General features: G+C 43.6%; 1 protein-coding gene across 1 annotated transcript in view; it reads right to left on the minus strand.

Annotated features, from left to right (window-relative positions):
- The window catches only part of ZNF318 (zinc finger protein 318), a 36175-nt gene extending 11108 nt beyond the window's left edge, over positions 1–25067 (minus strand). The window contains exons 1-6 of the mRNA XM_073338440.1: positions 24511–25067; positions 17316–17467; positions 8386–9013; positions 5091–6503; positions 2680–2779; positions 1189–1475 (exon numbers count right to left, since the gene is read on the minus strand). Coding sequence (XP_073194541.1) covers positions 1189–1475; positions 2680–2779; positions 5091–6503; positions 8386–9013; positions 17316–17467; positions 24511–24831 — 2901 coding nt within the window. The 5' untranslated portion in view covers positions 24832–25067. The remainder of the gene's footprint in view (positions 1–1188; positions 1476–2679; positions 2780–5090; positions 6504–8385; positions 9014–17315; positions 17468–24510) is intronic.
- Positions 25068–27135: the final 2068 nt, after the last annotated feature.

The raw sequence follows: 27135 nt of genomic DNA on the forward strand, positions 1-27135 counted from the left end.
GCTGTTAATTTTATATACACTCTCATATTTGGGGTCCTACAAGGCATTTTGTATGGCAGGGACAGACCCCAATAAGTCACATCCCTTTGGAATGATCATATTGACCCAATGACAGATGGCAGTCACTTCTCACCTCCTTTTATGCTTCTTCGCTTGAAAGTGAGCAGCATGCAGATCACAGGATCTCTCTTCAAAACCAACAGAAACCGTAAAGGAAAAAAGCTCATGCAGGAGAGCAGCCTTATTAGGGCCTCTTGTTTAACAGGCAATACTGCAAAATTGGTGCTTCACTTCTTTACCACTAGTATTATGTTTCAACTTCCATATTTGCAATGGGTTTGTGCCACCACACACTGACTATCCAGTCTCAGCAGACAGATAGATTGTAAAATATTGCCACAGAGACAGATACACTCATGCCATGGAGAGTTTGTTTCAGCCCTGCCCAAGGCCAAGAAAAATGTTCAGAATCCTCATGTCAGATTAGAAAAGGTCACAACCAATTTTTCTCTTTTTCTTTTTATTAAAAAGCTACCAATCCGAACTCCTAGGTGAATCTAAGAGATTAACCCCAGTATTCCATGTGCCTGTAAGAATATACCAGCTGTTCCTGGTGAGGGTGTAGAATTTTCCAAATTAAAATGAGCAACCATTAAAGGAAATCAGTTGACTATGAGTATACAGAGTACAAACAACATAAGACAAAGTAATAAGAGTGGAATGCTCCATAGTCTGAACTGTCGCAACCCCACCAACCCCTTTGCAAAATACACAATATGGTCACACCTACAAAACAAAACAAATTTATGGTGAATACTATCTCCCCTCCAAATATATGTTACCCATTCAGAAACTAGGTTCATACGTCTCCCAAACATATACACCCCTCTTCAGAGGCTGTTGTACATGTGACCTACATAAAAGTTTTAGGACTGTCCTCTGGAATGTAGGTAATCTATTCTGGGGTTATTGTTACCCCTTTAAATGTAGAGAGCCCATATGAAGAGTGGTGGCATTCCCCAAAAGTGAACAGGCATGTATGTATGTGTGCACCAATAATGTCATATAAAAATGTTAGCTTAATAAGTCTTGCCCTGATCTCCTAGTGAGTGGCTGGGAACAGACACCTCCTCAGTGCCCTCTTCTCAAAGAGGGGAAATCGTTTTTCACCCAAGTCTAAGATTTTACCTTATTGGAAAAGGGCGTTTTCTCCAGACCTTTTGCATTCTCTGACTTGCTGTTTTTTTCAGTGGATTCTTTAGTTTCCATGGATGGTTTCCGGGGTTTTTCAAAAATGTTTATCCCCAGGATCTGGGCTACTTTGTCAAGCTCAGATTGCTTCTTCTCTGCTGCATCAGACTCCTTGTGCAGCTCAGAAATCTCCTTCATAATGTTTTCTTGCAGCCGGTTCACCTCTGCTAGTAAAGGGTCTTTGTGCCCATCCTTCTCCCGCCTTTTCTTCCGCAGCATCTCCCCTGAGCCAAATGAGGAGGTAGAGGAGTAGGAAGCGCAAGAGGAAAATCATGTTAAAACATGTACAATTATTCCAGTCAGATAATTAACTGTTAAATTTATAAAATATCTAGGAAATATCTAGGTTAGAGTTTTTGACCAGAAAGGAAAGAAGGATGAAGCTGAGCTCTTGGGAAATAGCCACAATGGAGTCAGCTCACACCCCAAGAGAGAAACTTAAATTTCCCTCTTACTTTTGAGCAAACAAGCAGTCCTTGGCTTTCCCTGCATTGCTCCACAAATGGATCTCAAACTCTGTCCTGAAGGACACTTTTTCCTGGGATGAAGGAAGAATTCAATCTTTTGTTGGTTAAACAAAAGTTTGAAATTACCCAAAAATATGTTTGACTCTGTTAAGAGATTGCTTGCACTGTTGTTGTATCCATGTTGGTTCCAGGATATGGGAGAGACAAGATAGCGAGGTAGTATCTTGTACTGGACCAACTTCTGTTGGTGGAAGGTACTAACTTTCAAGCTACACAGAACTCTTCTTCAGGTCTGGGGAAGGAAATCAGTGTCTGCACTAAATACCGGTTAGGATAGATTGTAATTGTATTTAGTTCAGACACTCGGATTTCTTTCCCCAGACCTGAAGAAGAGCTCTGTGTAGCCAAAAGCTTGTACCTTCCACCAGCAGAAACCGGTCCAATAAAAGATACTACCTCAACTATCTTGCCTCCCCAAAGAGGAATTTATCCTCTCTCTCCAGACTAAATTTAATAAAAACAAGTAAGTGAAGGGTAAATTGACAGGCCCCCATTTCTGCTACATTAACACACTGCAATGTACAGAGTGAAGTAAATTTAATTTGTCAAGTTGCTCAATGGCACATTTCAGAAAGTTGGGCACAAGTCGTGGCCTACATACTTTGGGTCACTACAGAGAGATTCCAATTCCAAAGACATGTAAGCAACTGCTGGTTACAGAATGGCTGTTTCATTTGCCTACACGCACGATGGTAATGTTACAGTCACTGCTTTCAAAAAAAATTCTGGGGTGCCTGGGTGGGAAAACATTATATCTCATATTCTAGACTATTATTCTGATCTGTACTCATATTCTAAACTATTATTTCTGATCTGTACTTATTCTGATCTGTACTATGACATAGGGCCTCTGGAGTACATCCTGAGAGAAAAGGGAAGGAGGAGAAGAAAGCAATAGTACCTTGTTGTTTACGTAGCCTATCTAATTCAGTCTTGAGATAATAGAGCTTCTTCTGTCTTGCTTCTCTGTCATTCTTCAGTTTCTCTCTCTCTTCTATGACCTAAAAAGATTGGGAAGAGAAGGGCATGAAACTCCCATCTCCTTCCAGCACAGATAAAGCAATACTGCAAAAGTGATTGCTAGGACCCCTTTGCAGTTCATTGGATGTCAGTCACTTATTCTAATCACTGTTCTCAAAATAATCTTTTGCTGTTAACTTTTTAATATAATAAACAAATCCACTTTTTTTTTCGCATTTTTGAGTTACTTTTTGTATCTGTGTCAATTTTTCAATCCAACGAAAACCCAAGAAAAAAGTCACCACTATATCTAGACTTGAACTGCATTAATTCTTGTTGCTGCTACTGCACTGGTAAATGCAGTTATTCTCAGAAAATCTAATTTAACTTTTTAAAGAATTCAATCACCAGTAAGTTATGGGAGAGAGTACAAGGCTCATGCTAATCTACTGCAAGCCAGTGACATCTATTTGTAGAATATAGCCTTTTGGCAGAGAATAAACTAAATCCATTAGCTTACAAATTCTTTTTACATTATGACTGGGATTTTCAAAAGCACTCAGGTGTTGGCCTACTGACTTCGCTGAGTGCAGTTAGTCCAGTGTAGAGCCCTTTTGAAAATCCCACGCTATATCTTCACAGCATGCACACTTCAACGAAAACAAATGAAAAATGGACTGCCAAGCCCTACATCTGGCTTTCACTACTTACACTCTCCTTGGATTTAACCATTTAGTTTTTGTTTCAGTGCTACCAAACAGTTTGTAATGCTCTATGTTTTGAAACACAACTGACATCTGTTGAGTCCCTGGATGCTGTCAGCTTCTTGTATAACACAGACAGAAATGGGGACTGGGGAATTCATAGCGCCTATTTTCAATGTAAATAGGCTTCCATTTAGAAAACAATGTTCCTGTTCTAAGGAAAACATTTACAATGAATTTGGAAGCTTTTTTCAGCTTCCCCTCATCCCCTCCAGCTTTGTTTTTTAAACAGACTCACCAGGTTTTGTTACCTAGGAGAATCTGGCAGCATACAAGGACCCTCTAAGAGGGTAACACTGGTCCCTCCCGTACAAAAACAAAATGGGATACAAATTAACATTAAGGAGTCTTAATGTTGTTGTAACCATAAAGTGCTGAAAGGACACCATCAGTTTGACAACCAGTCAAATTTTAAGAGTGAAGTATTTTCAGGTCCCCCTAACAATCAAAGTTTTATGCTACTATACTTTTATTCTAGGAGTGCTTTATCAGTAGGAATATCGGTACTTTATGCCGGCAAAGAACTCCTAGTGTGGATGCAGCCATACCAGCAAAGCTGTGCTTTATTCCAGTACACTAAGACCCTGCCCCAACAAGCTGGTAAAAGCATAGTTTTGCCACTATAACTGCATCAACACTAGGGGCTTCTTTCAGTACAGCTATGTCAGCCAGGGATCACTCCTCTTCACACTATATAGCTATGCTGGCAGAAGTCTATAGCATAAACAGAAAAACATGATTGTAAGGCTATTTTAAAAACATTTTTCAATCCCTGATCTTATGTGGAAGGCCCACACAAACAGGCAATCTGACTATACAAAAAGATACAGGGAAATTAACTACACAAAAAATGCTGTCAAATGCACTAAGTAAATTTAAAAAGCAAAGAACAATATTTTTTCCTATCTCTTCCACTTCTTAGAACCTTTCGAGTTACTTGAAACAAATGTAGCAAAAAAAATTTTTTTTAAATGTGATGTTTAATCTGGTCCTTTAATACCTATTTAAGAATTTCTAATGCATCCAGCACTGTGCTATCACTACACTGTATTTAAAAAAAAAAAAATCAAATCAGAAAAGCTTGTTTACCTTCAAAGGCTCAACAGTTCCCCATCTCACCAGAAAATAGTCTTCTCTAACAACTATTTTTCCCGCTGATACATAAAAAACTCACCTGTTTAAAAAAACAAAACAAAAAAAATGCCTACTACTGTCAATACTCCAAGCTCCTGTAATGTTTTAAGCATAACATAGTGATCTTCATGTATTCCTCAGCCATTTCTTAGCTGGTTGAAGGTGATCAGCTTTGCACCTCCCTCCCAAACTGCTCAGCAACAGCCCAAGAGCATATGACTTGTTGCGGTTTAAGTGAATTCAGTATAAATATTGTTAAACTGCAAGCACACGGAAAAACATGCCTCTGAAGATGAAAAGCCAATTATTTCATCAGAGCATCAGCAGCAACTAGCAATCTAACCAAGAAACCTTGCTGTGTCAAAGAGGATTGAAAAACAAACACAGATACAAGTTATGATTCTAAATTTGAGTGGTTTAGCCACATATTTATAATTCCAAATAATACACTCACCTTCTGCTTTTGAGCTGCCCGATTTTTTTCATCAGAGATCTTTTCCGTGGTACTTTTGAGTGGGCGTGTGGCAAGCCGAAGGGGCATTTTGGAGTAAGTGGTAGTCGTGATGGGGATTTGCATGAGCACAGAGTCACCTCTCTTGATATTAGGGGGATTTTTGCCCATGGAAACTGTCTCAATCACCCGGAGGTTTGGGCGTGTGGGGTTTGCTGGCACTGCCATTGTGAGAAGCCCATGAGCCTCTGGCAGTGTAGGGTTAGGCTGCTGTGGAGGGGGGTACATGGGCCAGCCAGAGGCTGCATAAGCCATATAGTGCCCATATGCATCATAGGCGTGAGGGGCCATTGTGGGAGGTGGATAGTTTTGTGGCATCTGAGCTGCAGTGAATTGTGGATAGTTTGGAATCTGGTATTGGGAAACAGAGGTAGGGGGCAAACTGGCAGGAGCAGGCGGCGCAGAAGGGATTAGAGACACAGAAGGAACAGACTGTTCTGGTGGGCAAGCAGGTATCTCCTGACCCACAGCTTTGCTTTGAGAATATTCTGATTTCTGGAGAGAGGATGTCTCTTTGGATGGCTGGAAAGAGCCAGGAGGTGATGCAGAGCGCTGCTGGCTTGACTCTGGAGAACGAGTGTCACTCCGGCTGCGGCGCATCTCCCAGGATTCCAGTCTGCGGGAATCTGAAGAGTGACGATCAGGAGAATGAGATGCCAGCTTTTTGCCATGGAGACGTTCCTGCGTGCGGACAGCCAGTTTGCCAATTTCAGCCACCCCAATGTCAAGCCCAATGGTTTTGAGCAAGTCATGAATCTTTGCATATTCTGTATTGGACTCTTCCAGAGAATCTAGCTTTACAGCTGGAGAAGGAGGGGGACTCACTTTCTGGCTTGTAACTTCACTCCCACAACTCACTGGGGGCTTTTGAACAGAGGAAGATTCTGTTTTGGAGTCTTCATCCTCATCACCATAAAGAAATTTTTCTTCATCCTCAATGTCAGGAAAGCTGCGCCTTCTCTTTTCTTGAGCACTGGCAGAATCAGCCATCATGCCCAGAATGCGCGAGAAGCCACTGCCATCCTGACTGGCCCTCTCATGAGGGAGGAGGAAGTCAGTATGACGGTCTGCAGGCTCTGATTTTGGTTCCAACTTCTCCTTGTGACTTAAGAAGTTTCCAAACTTCTTTTCAAATGTAAAGTTGTCATTGGGAAGCCCAGGAAGTGAATTCCACTCATATACACCATCATGCAATTCCTTGTTTGCCGATTCCACAGAGTCTGTGTTAAACCGTTTGAGAAAGTTCTCCACTTCAGAGGCAAAAGGAGTGCTGCTGCTGCTCTGGGACAAAGATGAATGACTTGAAAGAAGAGGGAGATCTTTGCTGGATGGAGAGCTGCTTGGAAAGCCCTCAAGCTGAAAAAGAAAAGAATGTTTATTACAGCACCCCAAAAGGGGGATAAGCACCTCAGAGTACAAATAAAAAGACAGGGTCACTTCACCTGAAGAATTTACAATCAAAAATTTAGAAAAGACAACACATGAGAGCAACAAACCATGGAAAGGGAACAAAGGAAAAGAAGGTAAGTATTATAAAAAAGTTCATGTAGTTACTTGGGAAGTCATTAAGATGTTTTTATGGGTGCTTAAGAGAATACACATGCACAACCACTTAGCATTTTATTACAAGTTCTCAGCAGCCTCACAAATTGAAGTTTTCTTCTGTGAACTTCTATGAGATAGAGAACTATGCCACAGGTTTTAATCATGTATCTAGATAGATCAATCTCAAATACAGGTAAAACTGTGTGGATTGGGGCTATTTTCAATCACTTATATACAGGGTATGCATGCAACTCATTCTCCCTTGAATAGGGCTTCCTCTAATATATCTAGCCGAGACCCTTCACTTTCAAAAAGAAAAGGAGTACTTGTGGCACCTTAGAGACTAACCAATTTATTTGAGCATGAGCTTTCGTGAGCTACAGCTCAAAGTATCCTCTACTAAATGCTAAATGCATACCAATGAGTTTTTATTGCTAGCCTTAATTGGTGACTGAACTATGTAATCTTATTTCTCATAACAAACATGGTTGAGCCTGATCAGTACTTGAATGGGAAACCAATGAAAAATGCAAGATTTTGTAAAAAGTAATACTGATACTCAGTAGGTGGCTCTCTTCACTGATCCATTTCTAATCTAACACTCCGCTAAGCCATTTCCAATCTAACATTTTGATGCAAAGAGTTCTAGGGGGCACTGTAGCTGGAGGTGCCACTCAATTAACATACTGACTGCCTGTGTTACTAAAGATACTGTAGCACTTTCTGTAAAACTTGGCGCTGATCCCAGCGCCCTGACTAAATTGCAGCCAGGGTATTTCATTCTGCCTCCCTAAATTCTACTTGCATACAAGAGTCTTCATTAACTGCCCTAACTATCGTATGGAGCTACCATGAACTGCTGAATATCTGAATATCTAACCTAGATGCTAATGCACCATTTATTCCTGATTGTACACCCATTCACTCAAACCCAGCTATCATAGCTTTAACATAACGCAAAATTTAACACACACAAAAAATAGGCAATGCAAAGATTCAGGTTCCGACACGTTAACCTGGTCACATTAAATACATGTAACATCTTTTATTCCTCCTTTTCCTCTCTAAATATACAGGTTTAGTATATTTGTTTAAGTTATTACATATATATCTGTACCATAAAATATAGAATATGTGCATCTTGGCTGAGTTAATGTTGCTGCTACTTGACCTTTCACATCTCCGGACTTAACACTTATTTAACTGTGGGGACTTTCTTTAGAATTTCAGCTCATGTGCGCGTGTTTAAGGGGTGGGGAAGGGAGTATATCTTAATTCTGGACCTATGCAGACAATGACAGTGACCCCACTAGATGGCACTAAAGCACAAGATTTCCCCCCATAGCTATCGCTTCTCTGGAAAATCCTTGGTAGAGTTCCATTCTGCACATAAATGAAGATGTTTAAAGGGAGGACACACAGATCTGATGCCCTGAGACATAAGAAACTAGGGGAAGTGGTCACAAGTGGTTACAGAGGTACAGAGAGCAATTGCGGCTTCTGTAATTAACTGTGCTGGATCAAACTCCAAAACAGGGAGGACAACCTGCAAGAGACGCACCAATACGACAGAACAAGTATCCTTAATTCAGTCTGTCAGAGAAAGGAAAAGGCAAGAGACTGAAGATCAAATTAATGCAGTGGAGTGCAAATGGACTGTTCTGAGAAGTAGAGGAATAGTTAAGGGCCAAACCTGCATTGGGGACTCCATTTCCACCTCCACTCGTTTCTTCAGGATAGATTTTTTGGGCATAGATGGCGCTTCATCAGGTCTGTATAAGTACCGAGTCTCAGAAGACTGCAGTGTGCTAGTTAAGCCAGGGATCATGTATCCACTACCAGACAGATCATGGTTCAAGTTTCTGCTCCGTTCTTCCTCTTCTCTTTTCCTCCTGGCACGGTCAAGCTCCCGGAACTCTTCACCCAGATATGATGGGCTTTGGCTTCGGCCACGGCTCCGTCTGCGATAATTTCGTGTTCCCAGTGTGAAACCATGATGATCACCACTCATGCCATGCATCTTCTCATCCTTGTCGTACCGAGGGCGCTTCGCTTCTCGCCCTCTCTCCTCTGGCCTTGCTGGGTAGGAGGATTTCCTGAGTTTATCACTATCCCTGTCAGGTCCCCTTGACAGTTCTTCACGATGACCATAGTGTGGACTATAGTCTGATCGGTGAAGGAATACATCTCTGTTGCGGTAGTCCTCATCATGCCTCATTATGTAGGGACTGGAAGACGGATCTTCATGAGAGGGATAGCGTTCAAGGCCTCGAGGGCATGGGAGGCCTCTGGTAAATATTGGACCATCAGCCATGTCATCCCTGGTAAGAGAGGCACATGGAGTTAAACCTAGGTCAGTGAGTTAGAGGAAAAGTTTTTCAGTCTCTTACTCTACAGTAGCAAGACTTCAACGCTGCCATTTGAAAACAATATGAACTCATGGCATAAGTGAAAAGCAGCACCTCAGAAGCAGGGAAGAGGACCACCAGTATTATATACATATGATACTTCACCCCCCTCCTATGGGATCACTCTCAAATACAGAAGTCCAAACACAAATTGCAGAAGGACAGCCAAGATTTAATATAGGAAACTGATCAAAAGGATAGCTTTGGTTTTGTGAAGGAAAAAGGCTACATACATGTTTTCTAAATTTCATTACTACTAAGTTTCAGGCCACAAAAGACTTCTCCCACCCTCTGCTAGGTACTCTGGTTGTGTTACATAGGAATTATTCAGGATAATTTAGCTTTGCATTGCACACGTGGCCAGATCTTCAAGTGCTTTAAAATCAGCTATGCAGATTTACACTAGCTGAGGATCTGAGCCATGAATTCTAGACAGATTTTGTACATGGGTTATCAGTGAACACATTTCTAGTGTACCAGAAAAGATGCTTTGGAACCTCTTCAAACTTCACGAGGACACCAAAGCAGTGAAGTCTGTACATGTAAGAAAATCACTCCTTTGTGCTAGCCTCAGTTTAGATGGGAAGAGTATATATTTATATGATATGTTAATAGTTAGTACAACACCAAATCAGCACCTTCTTTGGTGACTGCTCCCTACTAACACTCCCCAGTGCACGGAAGATGTTTAAAGGGAGGACTTTAAGAATGTTTTTCCCCCAGTATGCCTTTCTGGGATCGGCCTTTAACAGAGCCAAGCAGCTGCAGTCCTGAAGTGGCCATTTTGCAACTGGCAGCTGCTGGATGTATCTCTATCTCTTCCATCTAGTAAGTACCTGTTAAGCTTTCCCCTGATTTCCCCATTTTCTTCTTACTGGGAAGATGGAACATTTTCACAGTACATAAAACTGATGCCTGTACTGGACTTTTTGTAAAACACTGCTAATTACAGCTTACTATATAGATCAGTATTTGACACAGTAAAATTATGATATTTTGGCAAGAACGCTGGAAGCAAAATGAAACTGGAACAAGAGTCTGGGGAATCCAGAACCTCCTCCCAAGAGCTGCATGTGAGAGTAGTCTTCTCTAATATGGATGGGTCAGTAGCAACTATTTCTTCAGTGGCATTAAGGTTTTGTTCAGGTTTCAATTAAGTGTTATTTAAATCCTCATTGAGCATGGAAACAAATACTGATGTTAGGCTAAGTTCTAGAGTACTTTTTTTTATGCAAGTCTGACATGTGACCCCTTAGAGAAATTTAGGGCTGGTGTCTAACTGCTTTGGATCCCTCTCCTATAGAAGACTTAACAGTTCAAACTTTCAGGAGAGGTAGCTCTAAAAGTCTCATGTATTGGGTAGTTTTTAAATAGCAATATTAAAAAGGCAACTAACTTATTTGGGAATTTACTTGCCCTGTAATTTTGCTTCTCTGAAGAATTCATCTTGCAGGATTCTCATACATTACATGCACTGGAGTCATGGGAAATTCCCATCTCTCAATACTTTTGACCCTCTGAAGCGCATGTAGGGTAGCTTGAGGGGTCTGTCATATTGAGCATGGTTCAACTTCAGGTACCCAAACATTCTAGCTAGTTCCTTTCAACAGCAGGAAACAAAAGTGCCCTGTAAGCCTCTAATGAAACAAAAAGAATAGGGAAAAACCTCCCTCAAGTAATCAACATGCCACATAAAGGATGGACAATGGATAGATGATTGTCTAGAGGATGAAACCCCAAGCATATCATCTCCTATTCAAAAAATTCCAGAAATCGGAGATGTGATTGAATCATTTGGTGAATGCATGTGATTCTTGCCAAAAAGACACCTTCAAAGAATCAGAATTACAGTAAATATATTCCCATCTCTAAAGATATCAAATAAATCATTACCATTAAAAATCCTAAGCATTAAAATGACTGGAAATTATTAGATAAGGTAGTCTGCATAAGTATTCTATTCCTCTTACAGTTTATACATTGTTAATAACAACACTGATATGTGAAAATTCATCTTCCTCATGCCAGTAATTCAACTCTGAGCCACAAGACAATTCTCAACACACTTCATAGGTCACTGATTGGATGCTTTACACAGAATAATAGAATATCAGGGTTGGAAGGGACCTCAGGAGGTCATCTAGTCCAACCCCCTCCTCAAAGCAGGACCAATCCCCAATTTTTGCCCCAAATGGCCCCCTCAAGGATTGAACTCACAACCCTGGGTTTAACAGGCCAATGCTCAAACCACTGAGCTATCCCTCCCCCCCAAGTCAGAGACATACAAATTTAGTGATGGATATATACTGAAAAAGTTAATTAGCACTGTCTTTGGATCAGAGTTAAGGTGGAAGTAGGAATTAACAAGGTTCTACTGTAATCCTAAAGTAGAACACACCCAAGTTGACTATATGATCACGTTTCTAGCTTTGGCTTCTGGCAACGTACATAAAATAAGCACCAAAATATTTATACCACAGTAACTGAAAATAACTTGCACGCATATAAAAGCTGGTACTTTCACCACTACAGGGCACAGCTGACTAACTTATTCTTCACTTTCAGGAAACACCTTTTCAGTACCACCCCCTCCTATTCCTGAGATCTCACTACACCCAGAAAAAATGCATGAAAATGTCATGGGGAGTAACTGATTCACGTTACAAAATACCTTCAGCTGATTTTTTTCTGCAATTAACTATGTCACTCTCACTAGCCAAGTAGCAATCAACAATCCTTATGAACTCTGATTATAGCAGCCAACTTAAGGGGAACATTTAATGATATCTCAGAGGGGATGGAGTTGAAATTGTGTCATCGGCGTAATTAGCAAAGGCACCAAAAATACACTCTGGACAGCAAAGAAACATGGATTTAGAAGACAGCCACACTGGAGAGCAAAGGATATAACACACCTGTGTACAGGGCTGGGGATATATGAAACAATTGCTTATCCTACAGTAACTCTGGTTCTTCAAAACATGCTGTCAATATACATTCCATTGTGGGTGTGCCTGCATCCCACACACTTGGCCAGCAGTTTCCATTGGGACTGCACCTGTGCCCTGAGTGTCCGCAAGCCTCCCATCCTGAGAGCATAGAGGGTGAGGCAACCCCAACCGCACCTCTGTTCCTTCACCAATAAAGAATCCAGGGATTACAGGATTCCCCAGTAGTGAGGAGGAGGATGGATCATGGAATATTTGTGGACAGTGCATCCTAAACAGCCACAGCTACTGTAAGGTAAGTAACAGTTTCTTTGCCTTTGATATGGTTCCTCACCAAAGATTCTTAAGCAAAGCAAGCAGTCATGGGATAAAAGGAAAGCTCTTCTCGTGGACTGGTGGTAACTGGCTTAAAGATAGGAAACAAAGGGCAGAAATAAATGGTCAGTTTTCACAGTGGAGATAGGTAAATAGCAATGCCCCCTTGGGACCTGTGCTGTTCAACATATTCATAGATGATCTGGAAAAGGGGTTCACACCTATATGGAAAAATCTGTCAATGATACAAAACTACTCAAGATAGTTAAATTCAAAGCTGAATGTGAAAAGTTACAAAGGAATCTCAAAAAACTGGGTGACTTAGCAACCAAAATTGCAGATGAAATTCAATGTTGATAAATGCGAAGTAATGCACGCTGGAAAACAATCTCAACCATACAAACAAAGTGATGGAGTTGAAATTAGATGTTATCGTTCATGAAAGAGATCTTGGAGTCATTGTGGACAGTTCTCCAAGAACATCTGCTCAATGTGCAATGGTAGTCAAAAAAAGCTAACAGAATGTTAGGAACCATTAGGAAAGGGATAGATAATAAGACAGAAAATATCTTAATGCCACAATATAAATCTACAGTATGCTCATACTACGAGTACTGTATGGAATTCTGGTCACCCCATCTCAAAAAAGTATATTAGAATTGGAAAAAGTCCAGAGAAGGGCAACAATGACTAGGGGTATGGAACAGCTTCCATATGAGAAACAATTAAAAAGAATGGGACTGTTCATCTTAGAAAAGAGACAACTAACGGGGATATTATACTGGTCTATAATATCATGAATGGTGTGACAAAAGTGTTATTTACCCCTTCATAAACCACAAAAACCAAGGGTCATGCAATGAAATTAATAGGCAACACCTTTAAAACAATCATAAGGAAGTACTTCTTTACACAATGCACAGTCAACCTGTGGAACTTGTTACTAGGCAATGTTGTGATGGCCGAAAGTATAACTGGTTTCAAAAAAGAATTAGATAGGTTCATCTGTGTTTATTAGCCAAGACGGTCAGGGACATAACCCCATGCTTCTGAGACACCAGAAGCTAGGACTGGACAACAGGGGATGGATCATTCGATAACTACCCTGTTCTGTTAATTCCCTCTGAAGCACTTGGCACCAACCACTGTCAGAAGACAGGATATTGGGCTAGATGGACCATTGGTCCGACCCAGAATGGTTATTCTTATGTTCGAGTGTTTATCCATATATATTCCACTGTTGGTGACTCACTAGCAGAGACCTAGATCAGTGGTTCTCAACCAGGGGTCCAGGGCCCCCTCGGGGGCTGTGAGCAGGTTTCAGGGGGGTCCACCAGGCAGGATCAGTGTTAGACTTGCTGGGGCCCAGGGCAGAAAGCCTAAGCCCTGCCACCCAGGACTGAAGCCCAGGGCCCTGAGCTCCACCACCCAGGGCTGAAGCAGAAGCCTGAGCAACTTAGCTTCATGGGGGCCCCTCTGGCGTGGGGCCCCAGGCAATTGCCCGGCTTGCTACTCCCTAACAACTTTTATATGCAGAAAACAGTTGTTGTGGCACAGGTGGGCCACAGAGCTTTTATAGTGGGGGGGGGGGGGGGGGAAGAAACGCGGGCTCAGAAAGAAAAAGGTTGAGAACCCCTGACCTAGATCACAGTAGGTGGGTGCTAGGAGCCTATGTAAACAATGATTATAAAACAGCCCTACCGAAATGGGGATCAGATCTTGATGCTTCTACCACAAAGTAATGGTGAACCCCAGGTAGCTCCCCTATGTATCTCTTGTACTGAACATTTCTCAAAGAAGCTAAAGAAACTGCCTGAGCTCTAGTGGAATGTGCTGTAACACTCAATGGCAGATCTAAGTTGGTTACTTCACAGCACAACTTAATGATTGTAGAAATCCAGCATTAAGAGTCTGTGTGTGGATATGGTCTGACCTTTTACTCTATCTCCCTAAACTACAAATAATCTGGGGGTAGGGGATTCCAAAAACAATTTAGGGCATGTCTACTCTAGAAACTTAAGTAGACCTATATTAGGTCGACTTACAGCCACCGCAGGAATTACTGCAGTGGTGCATATCCACACTACCCTCCTTGGGTCAGTGGTGTGTGTCCTCACCAGGTGTGTTGCCCCTGCCCCTCGCCTCCCCGGGGGAAGCCACCCAAGGCTTCTTGCCTCCCCCTTCCCCACTGGGAATGGGGGGGAAGACACCCAGGGCATCTCATCCCCAGGGAGTGGGGTCCAACAGCCCTGGCTTTCTTTCCTCCGCCTCTTCCCACCCACTCCTCCTCAGGTTATTTCACAGCTCTGAGTCCTGTTCCAATAGGAAAGTGCCCTACAAACATCTAGGGTGTAAAGTTTAGTCTGCCCTTTGCTGGAATGTGGCTCTGAAAAGAAAACAGGCAGATGTATTATGTGGCTGACATGGAATTTACAGAGTACTTGGGCAAGAATTTTGGGTGAAGTCTCAAAATTACTATCTTTATGAAAAAACAGGGAACTTGTAGGCAGAATGCTCAAAGGGTGGACCCTTTAAACCTATCATTATAATGTTGAGATCCCAACAAGGGGGAAGCTTTCAGACTAGAAGATATAATTCCATAGGGTCTTTCAGGAACCTTGATACTGTAGGATGTAAAAATATGGAATATCCCTGAATTGGATGGTGGAAAGCTGAGATGGCTGCCAGGTGGCCCCTAAGAGAAAGAACTCTGGGCTATTTGAGTTAAGCACAGAAGGTATTCCAGTATGGCAGGTGCTAAATGGAGTCAACTGATGCTGCTGAGCGTACAGTGAATCTTTGCCACTTGGCTGTGTAAGTAAGTGTCAGAGTCCTTTCTACTATGGATAAGGATGTTTTGTACTTAAGAGATACAGGTCCTTTCCACGGATGTTAACCAGACAGCATTCAGGCTGTGAGGTGCCAGAAGGTGGATCTGGATGAAGAATCTATCCTCATCTTTGGGATATCACATCAGGCTCAAATGGACTGGAGGTTGAATGGAGAGATTCATCATGTCTGAGAGCCAGAGCTGCCTCAGCCATGCTGATGCCATCATGATCAATGTGAAAGTCCTGCCTGAGTTTCTCTGAAGTTCTTGGGATCAATAAAATATCAGAGTAAACATTAATTACGTCCAAGGGCCAGGGGATCAGGAATGCATCAGACTCTGACTATGCCCATCTCTGGAGCAGATCTTGTGGCACTTCTTGTTCTCGTTAGTGGCAAAGAGGTCTATGGATGACCCCACTTAATGAATATGTCTTGGATAATGGTATCCTTTACTGACTTTACTTTCTCCTTTTGAAGGAAGAAATCAAAAACTCTAAAGCTAATTCAAGTAACTAACTATTAAGTACCAAACTATGTACAATACAATGCATAGACCACTCAGTAACCAAGAAATTTGGACACTACAAGTTCTGACTCCGACTTGTAGCTGGGGGGAGGATATCTAAGACACAGCTGGGGTCACTGTGCCCTTTATGCCCTCAGGTGGGATGTGGGAGGCATGAGGACACTCAGGGCACAGATGCAGCCCAGAGACTGCTGACCAAAAGAATTTGAACTGGAGTACATGAGATGCATATATGCCAACAGTGGATAGATACGGGAAAGCATTCAAATAAGAATGTAAGTTTATATTATCTCCCTTTCTCCTTCTTATCTTAGTCTGGTTTAGCTGTTGCTTTTCATACTTTTTTAGCCCCATGTTCCTCACTACTTCTTTTACCATTTCAAACGAATAACAAAGCTTTATCAGGGAGTCTAAGTGAAAGCGGTTAATTTGTCTGAGGGAGGTAATGTCCCTCCCAGCAGGGCATTTTCACTTTCACATTAAAATAAACTAGGCCACTTCTAACCCTAAAGCATGACCACAAAACATGATATATATATACACCTACTGGAGAAAAGAAAGCAGTGGGGAAGCCCCAACAGGCAAATAAGGACAAGCCTTAAAGTTGTGGCTATGCTCACATTTCTCTTTTGTATCATTTCCCTCCACCTCCAGGACATGCTGCTATCCCCTGTGTATGTGCACCAGTTCTGGCTGGAAAACTAGTACCCTGCAAAGGGGATTTACAGATGAAACACTGATTACAAGAGAATTGAGCAGAAGGCTTAGAAGTGATAGTATTACCAACTAAACCCTAATTTTAATTACCGCACCTGCTGGAACATAACAACTTTAAAGAGCTGATATACTTCTCGAGACAGGAAATATAATGAAAGAATTCTGCTCAGTTCCCCTCCTTTGTGCTACTACTGTTGGGGTATTTGCATGAAAAGAGGATGTTTCAGTGCCTCCTCTGCACCTGCTGCTTAACCCCTCACCTGAAGACACAAGTGGCTCCAGTGATGATGATGAGGAGGGACACAGACTATGTAAAGTCTTTTCCATCTCTGACTACTGTGTTCCTATGTCAAAGCAGATAACAATTTCAGTGGAGAAAAGACGATTCAAGCTTTGAGTATTAGTTCTTTATTTCCTCTGCCCAGTTTCACCTGCTTTTCTGTAATAGACACTTTTAAAATATAGATGTCTATCTATATTTATACCATGCTCCTCACAGTACTATCTATCACTTCCAGTAAATCTCTGAACTAGGTGTACTTGTCTCCAAGTCCCATCACTGGGGCTTTTGAAATCCTAGCACTTCACTGAATTTTTGTCCTGTGTGAGACACTCTCCTTCTCAATGTCCTAGCAACAAAGCATGGCCTCTTGCTCAATTCCCAAAGGCTGCTTTTACATCTTGATGCGCACTCCATACAGCTTCCAGCCACTGCAACGGCTTTTTCCCAGCTAGAACACCCATTTCACTCTAGGGCTGTTATCTGGGCTTTTGTATGGCTCAAGCAAGTAGGGCATTCCAAAAAAATTGCTTAAAGAACCTGGGGAGCTAAGCCATAGTCTCACTCTATGGGATCCCAGTCTGCAGAGAACCATACCTGTCCATGTCACTGAGGTTATCAACTGGTGAGCCCAGTCGTTCAGGCAGCCTCCTTCGCTCTGGTGTGTCAATGCAATACCGGTCATTACCAACAGTGATCCGCAAACTCTGCTCCAGTGAAGACTCAGAACGGAGGCTCGGAGAACGTCTCTGTAATTGAAGAGAGAATGAAAGCCCAGCACAGGACTGTCCCCTCAACCACAAGACAGGCATCTGAGTCTGTCCACCTCATCATATTAGACTTGGGGGCAGGGATCGTAAGAAATAAATTAATTGTACATCTTCTCCATTTATATAAATTACTATGCAATTTAAAAAAAAGAAAGGGACTGAGTGTAGTTACTTCTAATCCTACATGCAACTAACAGTCACTCTGTATTTACACTAGCTCCACAGGAACTTTTAAATTTGAAAATACCTTTGAAGAACTGCACTTCTGGAGGTAGAACAACAGAGAGGAAGAAGAGGAAAAAGAAGTTGTTCAATAAATTCCAAAGCTGCTGTTGTGCTCTCCTCTTGCTTGGGGACAGCCAACTGTATGAATTGCATACCCTGCAGTGCCAAGGAATTTTTGTGCACCTATAGCAGATACACTTACTGGGCAGGTCCTCTTGGCTTAACGAGAGCCTGGGTCAATGACAGTGACAAAGCCCATTATCAAAACTGGAAAGTGTTCCAGAAGGGGCTCTGCTACTTGACTCAGTAGTAAATGAATGCTCTACATCAGTAGTTCTCAACCAGGGGTACGCATTCCCCTGGAGGTACATCAACTCATCTAGATATTTGCCTAGTTTTACAGCAGACTACATAAAAAGCACTAGTGAAGTCAGTACAAACTAAAATTTTCATACAGACAATGACATGTTTACACTGCTCTATATACTATAACAAAGTTTCTCAACCTGGGGGTGGGAACCCCGGGGCAGGGGTGGGGGGGGGTCACAGGATGAGTTTAGAGAGTCACAAGTGCTGGGCCGGCATTAGCAGGTGGCAAGCAGGGGCCCCCAAAGCTAAGATACATGCAGAAGCCCAAGCCCCACTGCCCACGGCTCAAACTGAAGCCTGAGCTCTGCTGCCCGGAGCTGAAATCAGACTCATGAAATGGGTACAGTTCTCTGGAAAGGTAACCACTGCTCTACATGAAGGAGCTCCGCTATTACATAGGACGGTTAATCTTCATGAGCTGGCCAGTTCAAGATACTGAACACTGGTGATGGGTTAGAGATGAGAAGCTGTAATGTCTCCCCAAACACATTACTTCTGTAAGGGAAGGAAGATGCACTAGTCTGGAGTAAGAAGTACAGCACACATTTCTTTTTATCAAACACACTGTACCCATTCTGTGTTGTTTTGTAAGAAACAATACTATTTCCAGCTCCTCAACAAGCCACCTATTATTTGATGGAGCCCTGAAGACCATGTTCAAAACAAAGCCCTGGATTGCAATCGCTATTCTACCTGAAGAGTGGGCAGGAAGATCTTCCAAAGCCCATCAACAAATTGAATGGCTGAAGGATTGTTGTTGAAGGGCACAATCACCTTCCTATCTCCAGGACTGAGCAGCACCTGCACTGGGGTTTCTCAGCAGAAATTTCCACACGTTGCTAGTGCAACTCTATCAGAGCAGTACCAATGTGAACCTTAGTAAAAACAAAGCTTCTTTATCTACTGGCATTTTCAACACCTTCCTTGTTGTCTAACGTACTTACAGCAGCTATAAACACCACAGTGTTAAAAGTGCCAACGGCCACAACCGCTTCATGTACATTAGCATTACCCACATTGTTACCACTAGAATCATAGAATATCAGGGTTGGAAGGGACCTCAGGAGGTCATCTAGTCCAACCCCCTGCTCAAAGCAGGGCCAATCCCCAATTAAATCATCCCAGCCAGGGCTTTGTCAAGCCTGACCTTAAAAACTTCTAAGGAAGGAGATTCCACCACCTCCCTAGGTAACCCATTCCAGTGTTTCACCACCCTCCTAGTGAAAAAGTTTTTCCTAATATTCAACCTAAACCTCCCCCACTGCAACTTGACAGTTGTGCTAGAGTTTAAAAAAAAAAAAAATCTCTGTATATCTAGGTAGGCAAGGTCTGAGTGAGCTATCTTTGTAGACTTCCCCCTAGAACACTAAATACCCAAGAACTTCATTAACACAGAGTTAAGGTTGCCAAGTGAGGCATTCCAGAAGATGGAGTGATGACTAAACCTAAAAATCAGAAAATCAGGACATAAAAAAGTTATGGTATATGCCACCTGCACTACACTACCTTGACTCTGACCCTGAGCTAGCTAGCAACACCCACTGGGAATGGTTCAGCCAGGGAGATGCCATAATAAGCAGACAAGGAAGTTCTAAGAGAATATGCCACTGTTTCTGTTACATAGCACAGATTTGAATTCCAGCATTTATCTGCATGCACTCCAATTGCCTTCACTGCGTTATGTGTAGTTGTACTAAATGATGGAGGGTTTTGTTGGAGCAGTGTGACAGAGCTGTTACTGTGATATGATGAGAGGTGGCTGTATACTTTGAAGGATGAAACACACCTGATTTCTGCAATGAGTTTTGTAGGATGTCAGTAAACATGCACAAGGACATCTTCTTCCCATGGGCATTCTCAATGGTCTGGTAGAATAGATGATAGCATTCTCCAGGGCTTACCGAGGGGTAAGCAAAGGCAATGTGTCAGAAAGAATCCTCAGGGCAAGGGTGTTGGGGGACCACATTTAGCAACCGGGGCGGGGCGGTGAGTTGAGTTGTATGGAATAGACTTAGTGTTTCAAGGTAGGCCTGGTGAAGACAGCTCCCGATTGCTATACCTGTCCTAAACCCGAGTTTTGCCTTAACAAAGAGGTGTTGGAACTTTGTCCTGTAGTGCTCATGTGCTCTGGTCCCAAAGTGTTCTGTAGCACCTGAAGGGTAGAGTGCGAGTATATGTTACTGCCATGGGGGGACATTGCTCAGAGGGCAGAAGTAAAGATGCATAATGGGGATAAGATGTACCTTAACTTAGTATTTCCTGGTTTCCAGATGTTTAAGTTTGCATTACCTTAACTCTTCATTTTCTGGTTTTCAGTTTTAAGTTTAGCCACTCCCCTTGTTCTGGAAGGACATGAGGCATCACTGGGCAACCTTAACTATTGTGTTTATATTTTTGGGCATTTAATTGCCTTCAGTTTTAAAAATAATTGTTTCTCAGCACCCCCTTGTACCACAGCCCATCTCTCCCCCTCCATTGCCCCAGGCTCCTTAGCCATGATTCCTCCAGCCACAGAATGCACTGGCTGCACGTTAATCCCTTCACTGCCCTGCGTCTTGTCTTGGTCTCCCCTCTCTCTGCCTATCCACAAAGACTTGGTCCTTCCTCCCCCCAGAAAAGAAAGGGTCAGCAAAGGACCTGCAGTTTGAGGAGCTGTGACGAGGATGCAAGAAGAGTGCAGGGACAAGCATGGAGTCAATTGGGACAGACATGTGGGGCATGGACGTAGGGGGTTTGGGGGAAAACAGAGAAGTCCCCTAACATTCCCCATTGCACAGCTCAGAACTCCTGCTTTCCATCCCATTTTTCAATATACTGTTCCAACACCCCGCATTCTCTCACTGCTGCAACTGCCTATATTCCATTCAACTGTGTAAGAGACCCATCCATTGCTCCAACAGAGCTCCAACTCCTCCAACAGTCTCTCCCTTACACCCATTGTTCTGATTACTCACATATTCCCCACTGCTTTGAGGTTCATCTCCACCTCCCTCCCCCGCCAATTATATCATGTAAAGCCTTCTCACTCCACCTCATCCTTTTCACTCCATGCCCCTGCTAAGCTTGGAGAGCTTGTAGGGAGGTGGTGGGCTGCCAGGAATGCTGGACACAGCAAGGGGCAGGAAACTGGAGATGCAGTTTCCCATATCTAGTTCTAATGTATGGGGAAGGAGATCTACAAAGCCATCTACAGCATGGGAATCTTAAGCTATGTCTACTCTACAGACCTTACAGCGGCACAGCTGCACTGCTGTAAGGTCTCCTGTGTAGCCACTCTATACTGATGGGAGAGAGCAATCCTGTCAGCATAATCAAACAACCCCCCGAGTGGCGGTAGCTATGTCGGTGGGAGAACATCTCCCAGCGACATAGCACTGTCCATGCCAGTGCTTTTGTTGGTGAAACTTATGTCGATCAGGAGTGTGTTTTTTCACACCCGACCAACAAAAGTTTTACCAAAAAAGTGCTAGCGTACACATAGCCTTAGAGAAGTATAAAGAAGCATATTCAGCTGAGAACATCTCAAATGAATAAGTACAACCAATGGAGATGAATACAGCCTGAAACAATCACTCTGAGATTTGTGACCTGCTCCATTCAACTCAGCAGGTGTTCTCACTGCCTCCCTCAACCTTTAGGCTCACAGAGGGGAGAGGGGCTCAGATCCACACCCCCAATAGAAAGACCCCAGATCCCAGCTCACAACAGGGCAGGGAGAGGGGTTTACCCTCACAAGGGGAAGGGCCCCCTGATCTTGGCTTACACACTGGGGCAGAGGGACATAGGAAGAATGGCTCAAACTGCTCCACCATGCTAATCCCCCAATTCCACTTGCCACTCATCCCAATGCTCCCTCTCAGCCTCCCAACCCCTCTCCCTTTGCCATTTATTCCCCACCGCATAACCCACCCTCTCCTCATTGCAACTGCAAACCCCTCTCTCCCATCTCCCTCCTAACACCCTCTCTCAATCTCCACATTCCCACACTGCTCTAACAACCTCCCCACATTCCCTCTCAATGCTATAACCCCCCCTTATTTCCTTGGTCTGCACCAACAGATTATAAGGATCTGAAAACTTTATGAACAGCTCATGTTAGGGGGACTCTGTATTAGGAAAAAGTCCTGACCAAATGACCCAGTGACTTGCTCTCCTTTGATCATGCTTCCTGAACAATGGGAACTTTGAGTGTGAGCACATTATCCTGTCTTTCATCTTTTTTCTGTTTGATCAATGCTAATTTTCTTGAGAACACACCTAAATTTAAATGAGCGTATGCATGTGAATTTTAGAGCACTTTGAAAAAATATCATTTTTAAATCAGAAGTTTTGGTCTCAGGGCAAAACTTCCAAAATGAGCCCCTGCAGAATGCAGGTAGAGAACAAGGAATGTACACAATGCTATGAAAACTATCAAGTGTAGGGCTCATACTCAGTGCACAGGTGTAGCTCTGGGTCAGCGACCATAGCATATCGTCTTGAGCCACTCAGTCACTGCGGCAATAGCTTGCCTAGAAACCCTCTTACTTCAATAGAGCCCTAGTCTAGCTGCAAATGCACATTTCAGTTTCTTTGGTTCTGCAGTTCGCCAATCTCTAGATCCAAAAATCTAAGGTCAATACTTTTTTTTCCCAGTATTGCTTCTCCAAAGGGGAGGTGGGTACTATGCCCAAGCTGAGAAAAATGCTGAGTGACTGCGATCAGTTCTACCTCATGAACCCCTTACTCAAATGACCCCAAAATTGGAGCATTAACACTACCCAGCACCCCCAAGACACATAGCAAGTGTAAAGACAAACTGAGTAAGCATATGGATTTTAGAGCACTCAGAATAATAAAAGCAATTATTAACTTTACTAGCAGAGCTGGTGCTAGGCTACAATCATTTGGGAATCTCTTCTGCAAGTATATTATTAACTAAGGGCTTGTCTACCCAAGAAAATCTGGAGTAAGGTAGGGTATGAATTTAAAATGGATTAAGTATTCCTGATTAACTACATGTGCAGATGCTCTTATTTTGGAATAAGAGTACCTTTTTCTAAATTATTTTAATCCACTGGACTGCTGTCAAACCCAGTGGATAAAACTAATATGGAAAAACGCACTCATTCCTGAATAAGGGCATCCACACATGGAGTTAATCAGGAATAGCTATTCCAGAATAATTCTCCACATTGAGAAGCTCTTACACTTCAAGACAAAAACCTCTTTCTTACTGCAAAGCATATTCATAGATAATCTACTATTTACTATATAGAATACTCCTTATACAATCACAGTACCAAACAGTAAAGATATTCACATCAGAAATAGAATTTTAAAAACAGGGTTTTACATGCACAAATCTGAATATTTTGCTTAGGCTGAGATGAGAAGTTTTAAAAACATATTAAACAACTTTCAGAGAATGAATCTGATGAACCACTAACTGGCTCTCTATATCAACAGGAAGAACTTAATGTTTATTAGACATTTGATTTAGAAAGTTCTCTGCATTCTGCACATATAAATGATCTATAAGTACAAGATTCTGTTAAATGGTCAAACTAATCCCATTAGCTAAATATTCTATTTTACCCATAGGAGCCTTTGCTTAGCTAAAAGATAGTTTGATCTTTGATTCTTAGCTGAAATGGCTAAGGTTTCTGGCCAGCTATAACTCTGAAGCGGAATAAAAGCCTGAAGGGAAAAAATCAAAGGGGCATTACTTGGGATGGGGATAAATGATGAAAGGAGAAATCATTAGACATTAGAAACGAAAGATCCCTAGTAAATAAAATCAACTGCTTTTAATTTGTAGATCTCAAAAGTAGGTGAGAATGATTATCCTTACTCTACATACAGATGGAGAACCTGAGGCTCAAGGAAATTACGTGATTTACGAATGGGCACACTGTGGGTCTGTGACAGAATCTGAAACCGAGCCAGTTCTCTACACCCACTCCAGTGCCCCACTCACTGACTAGACCATCCTGTCCACTTCTCTAAAAACACAGGACTGATCCCCATGGACTCTGTCAGTCAGGAAAAATATTGTTCTGTGGAAAGAGGTGTCAGATTCCGAACGGATTATTTCATGGAAGAATCAGAAAGACTTCAGGGGAGCAGGACAATCAGTATTACTGAGGGGAAATCAAACGGGGGTTATTTGGGAGAATTCAGATGAGGGAGATGGGGCATTCAGGAGTAGTTTCCTGGCTGCGGCTGTCCCTCCATGGTGGGACAGGTGAGAAACATACAGAGCAGGGTGTCCTTACCCCAGTAAGAGGGAAGGGTACAGTGGGAGCGGGGACAAGTACACAGCGCCAGGCAGGCAGCGCTAGGACACCACAGACTGTCCGATCCGCAGGGCAATCGCCCAGCCTTGGGAGGGGGCGGAGCGGCTAATTACCCGGGGCCTAGCCGAGGGTGTCCTGAGGGGTAATTACCCGGCTACTGCTGCTGTCTCCATGCTCGCCCCCGCGTCGGGCCCGGCTCCTCCCGGGCCCCGCTCCCCCCGGCGGGGAGGGCAGCCTCTTGCTGCGGTGCGGGGACGGGGAGCGGCGGGAGGCTGCGCGGTGGCCGGACGGGGAACGGTGGCGGCGGGACGGGGGAGGCGGCGAAGCTGAGGAGGGGGGGCGGCCGCGGCCTGGGCCCGGCCCGGACCCCGAGGTACCCGAGCGGGAACTGCGGGACCCCGACGAGCTGCTCTCCTTGGAGCGGTGGGAGGAGGGCGGCGGACCGGAGCGGCCGCTGCTAGAGCGGTACATGGCGGCGGCGGCGGCGGCGGTGGTGGTGGTGGTGGTGCAAGGGGCCGGGCGGGAGGCCTCGCAGTTCAGTTTCCCGGCGCTGTTCTCCTCCTCTGCCCGCGGGCCCCCTTGCGTGCGCGTCCCCGACACCACCACCGTCACGAAGGCGGCGCGCTCAGACACCCGAACAAAATGGCGCCGGCAGAGCCCCGGTCACGTGATCTGAGGCCGGCGGGAGCGTCTCCCTGCTGCGCGGGTGACCCTGCCTAAAATCGCCCACCTCCCGCTAGGGCCAGCGCCTCTTTTTCCCTGCCTCCCGCAGCACTGGCGCCAGCCCCGTCTCTGGCGGTATCCTGCCCTGCAGCGCCCCCTGCCGGCCCGGGGGCGGGAGCTGTAACCCCTCGCGTGCGGCCGCGGGGCGCCGGAGCTGGCGGGCAGGCGGCCCTCCTTGGAGCGAAGTCGGGACGGAGCGGGGTGAGGCCTGTAGCTGCACAGAAGCAGAGCTTCCTCTCCGCGACCAGCGCCCGGTGCAGAGAGGAGACCGCTGGCTTCGCCAGCAACGAGCAGTCGAGAGGAGGCGGCCGGCTCCCTCTCCCCCTGTCGTGCTACAGGAACAGAGGCACGTGTCATGAACCGGGGACGCACCAAATGTAGATGTGCTGGAAGCAAATATGTTGACACGCATGTAATTAACCGGTGGAATGCCGAGCCCAAAGCTACCGCTGCGGCCAAGAGATTAACGGGATTCAAACCAAGCTAGCTGGGCATTGGGAATGCTCCTGGCTACGTTAGATAGAGTTTTGTAAAAGTTTGGAAAGCATATTAAGTCTCCTGCCTCAAGGTGTAAGCCAATCACTATACAACCGAGTCAGGAAGAAACTCCCTTTACGGGGAGATTATTCCATACGTGTCCAGGCTCTTTTGCAGCTTCTTTGGAAACATCTGGTACTGGTCACTCTCAGAGACAGGACATTGGACTGAGGGACTGCTGTCCTAATTTAGTGTGACAAATCATATTTTCCTGTGTCAAAGCAGACAAGTTAATGTTGCAGTGGAAATCCCCACTTTCTAAATCCCTGCCCTTCTTTGTTGATTAGGAGTTGAGATGAGTTTAGTCTTTGGTTAACAACAGGTTGGGATCTGAGGGATGGTGTTTGTAGAGCCTGTACGGATACAAAATTCATATTCGCATCTGCTCTGCAAACATGTTCTGCAGATATCTGCAGATTTGCAGGGCTCTAGGTCTTTGCAAGCTCAGCTCAAATTTTGCCCACTTCTGGGGTTTCGTGCCCCAGAGCACACTTGAATCAGACAACTGTAGCTGTAGTAAGGTTTTCAGGCTTATTGGTCCCCTGACACCTTAACAAGGCACATGTGCAGAGGGGGTAAACTGAGTTTTAATGGCACACTACATCCAACTGCCTCACCTTTAAACTGTTTCTGAATGAGTGCTCTGCTATACTAATTCAGGAAATACACTTAAATGTGTAAACCATCAAAGCATGCACAACACACAGCACCCTGCATAATCACGTGAATTTATTTCTGTTACCCTTCTCCACCCTACCCACTACTCTCTCAAAGTTTGTTAAGATTCACTTGTGACTTTTGACTACATTGCATGTATTTGTACAGTGCCCAACGTAAAGGGACTCTGATCCTAACTGAGATTAAGTGTGCAACACAATAGAACTAATTAATAATAAGGAAAATGACCAGGTAAATAATTTCTAACTAATTATTTCTGCAGAGCTCAGAATCTTTCAAACTCAGCAATGCACTGAGTACTGCTCTGTGACAATGTTATGAAACCGCTACAGCACTTAAAATTTGCAACCAGGACAATGTAATAGGTACAAATATACTTCGTTTATTAATTAAAAAAAAAATCTTCATGTCTGAAAGTCAAGGAAAGATGCGAGCCACAAACTTTAAAAATGCAAAAATAGATTCCAGTGATGGAGAAAAATGTCCTTTTTTGGTTTCCAGCTGCCTGAATATTTGTTCCATCCCCTTGCTTTCCTCAGAACAGTCCTGAATCTTTGGTTTAAAAAAGACAAATTTGTTTCCTTTTTCTGTAGTCATTTTACCCTTAAGACAGTCACTTTAAAGCAACCAATATAAAAACCCTAGGAAAGCTTTCTCTCTCAGGCTTTTAAATAACATTCATTACTGTGGCATATAAATGCTGCACAGAAACCCAGAACACCAAAATGTTTTCTCACTTTGTTCCTCTAGACAGAAGAACAGGTCCTGGTGACTATATTGTAGTAAGTGGAACCTGGAAGCAGAAGGTATCCAGGTGCCATTGCTATTATGTTTTTG

The sequence above is a fragment of the Lepidochelys kempii genome, chromosome 3 (genome assembly GCF_965140265.1).
Source record: "Lepidochelys kempii isolate rLepKem1 chromosome 3, rLepKem1.hap2, whole genome shotgun sequence".
Classification (NCBI taxonomy): Eukaryota; Metazoa; Chordata; order Testudines; family Cheloniidae; genus Lepidochelys; species Lepidochelys kempii.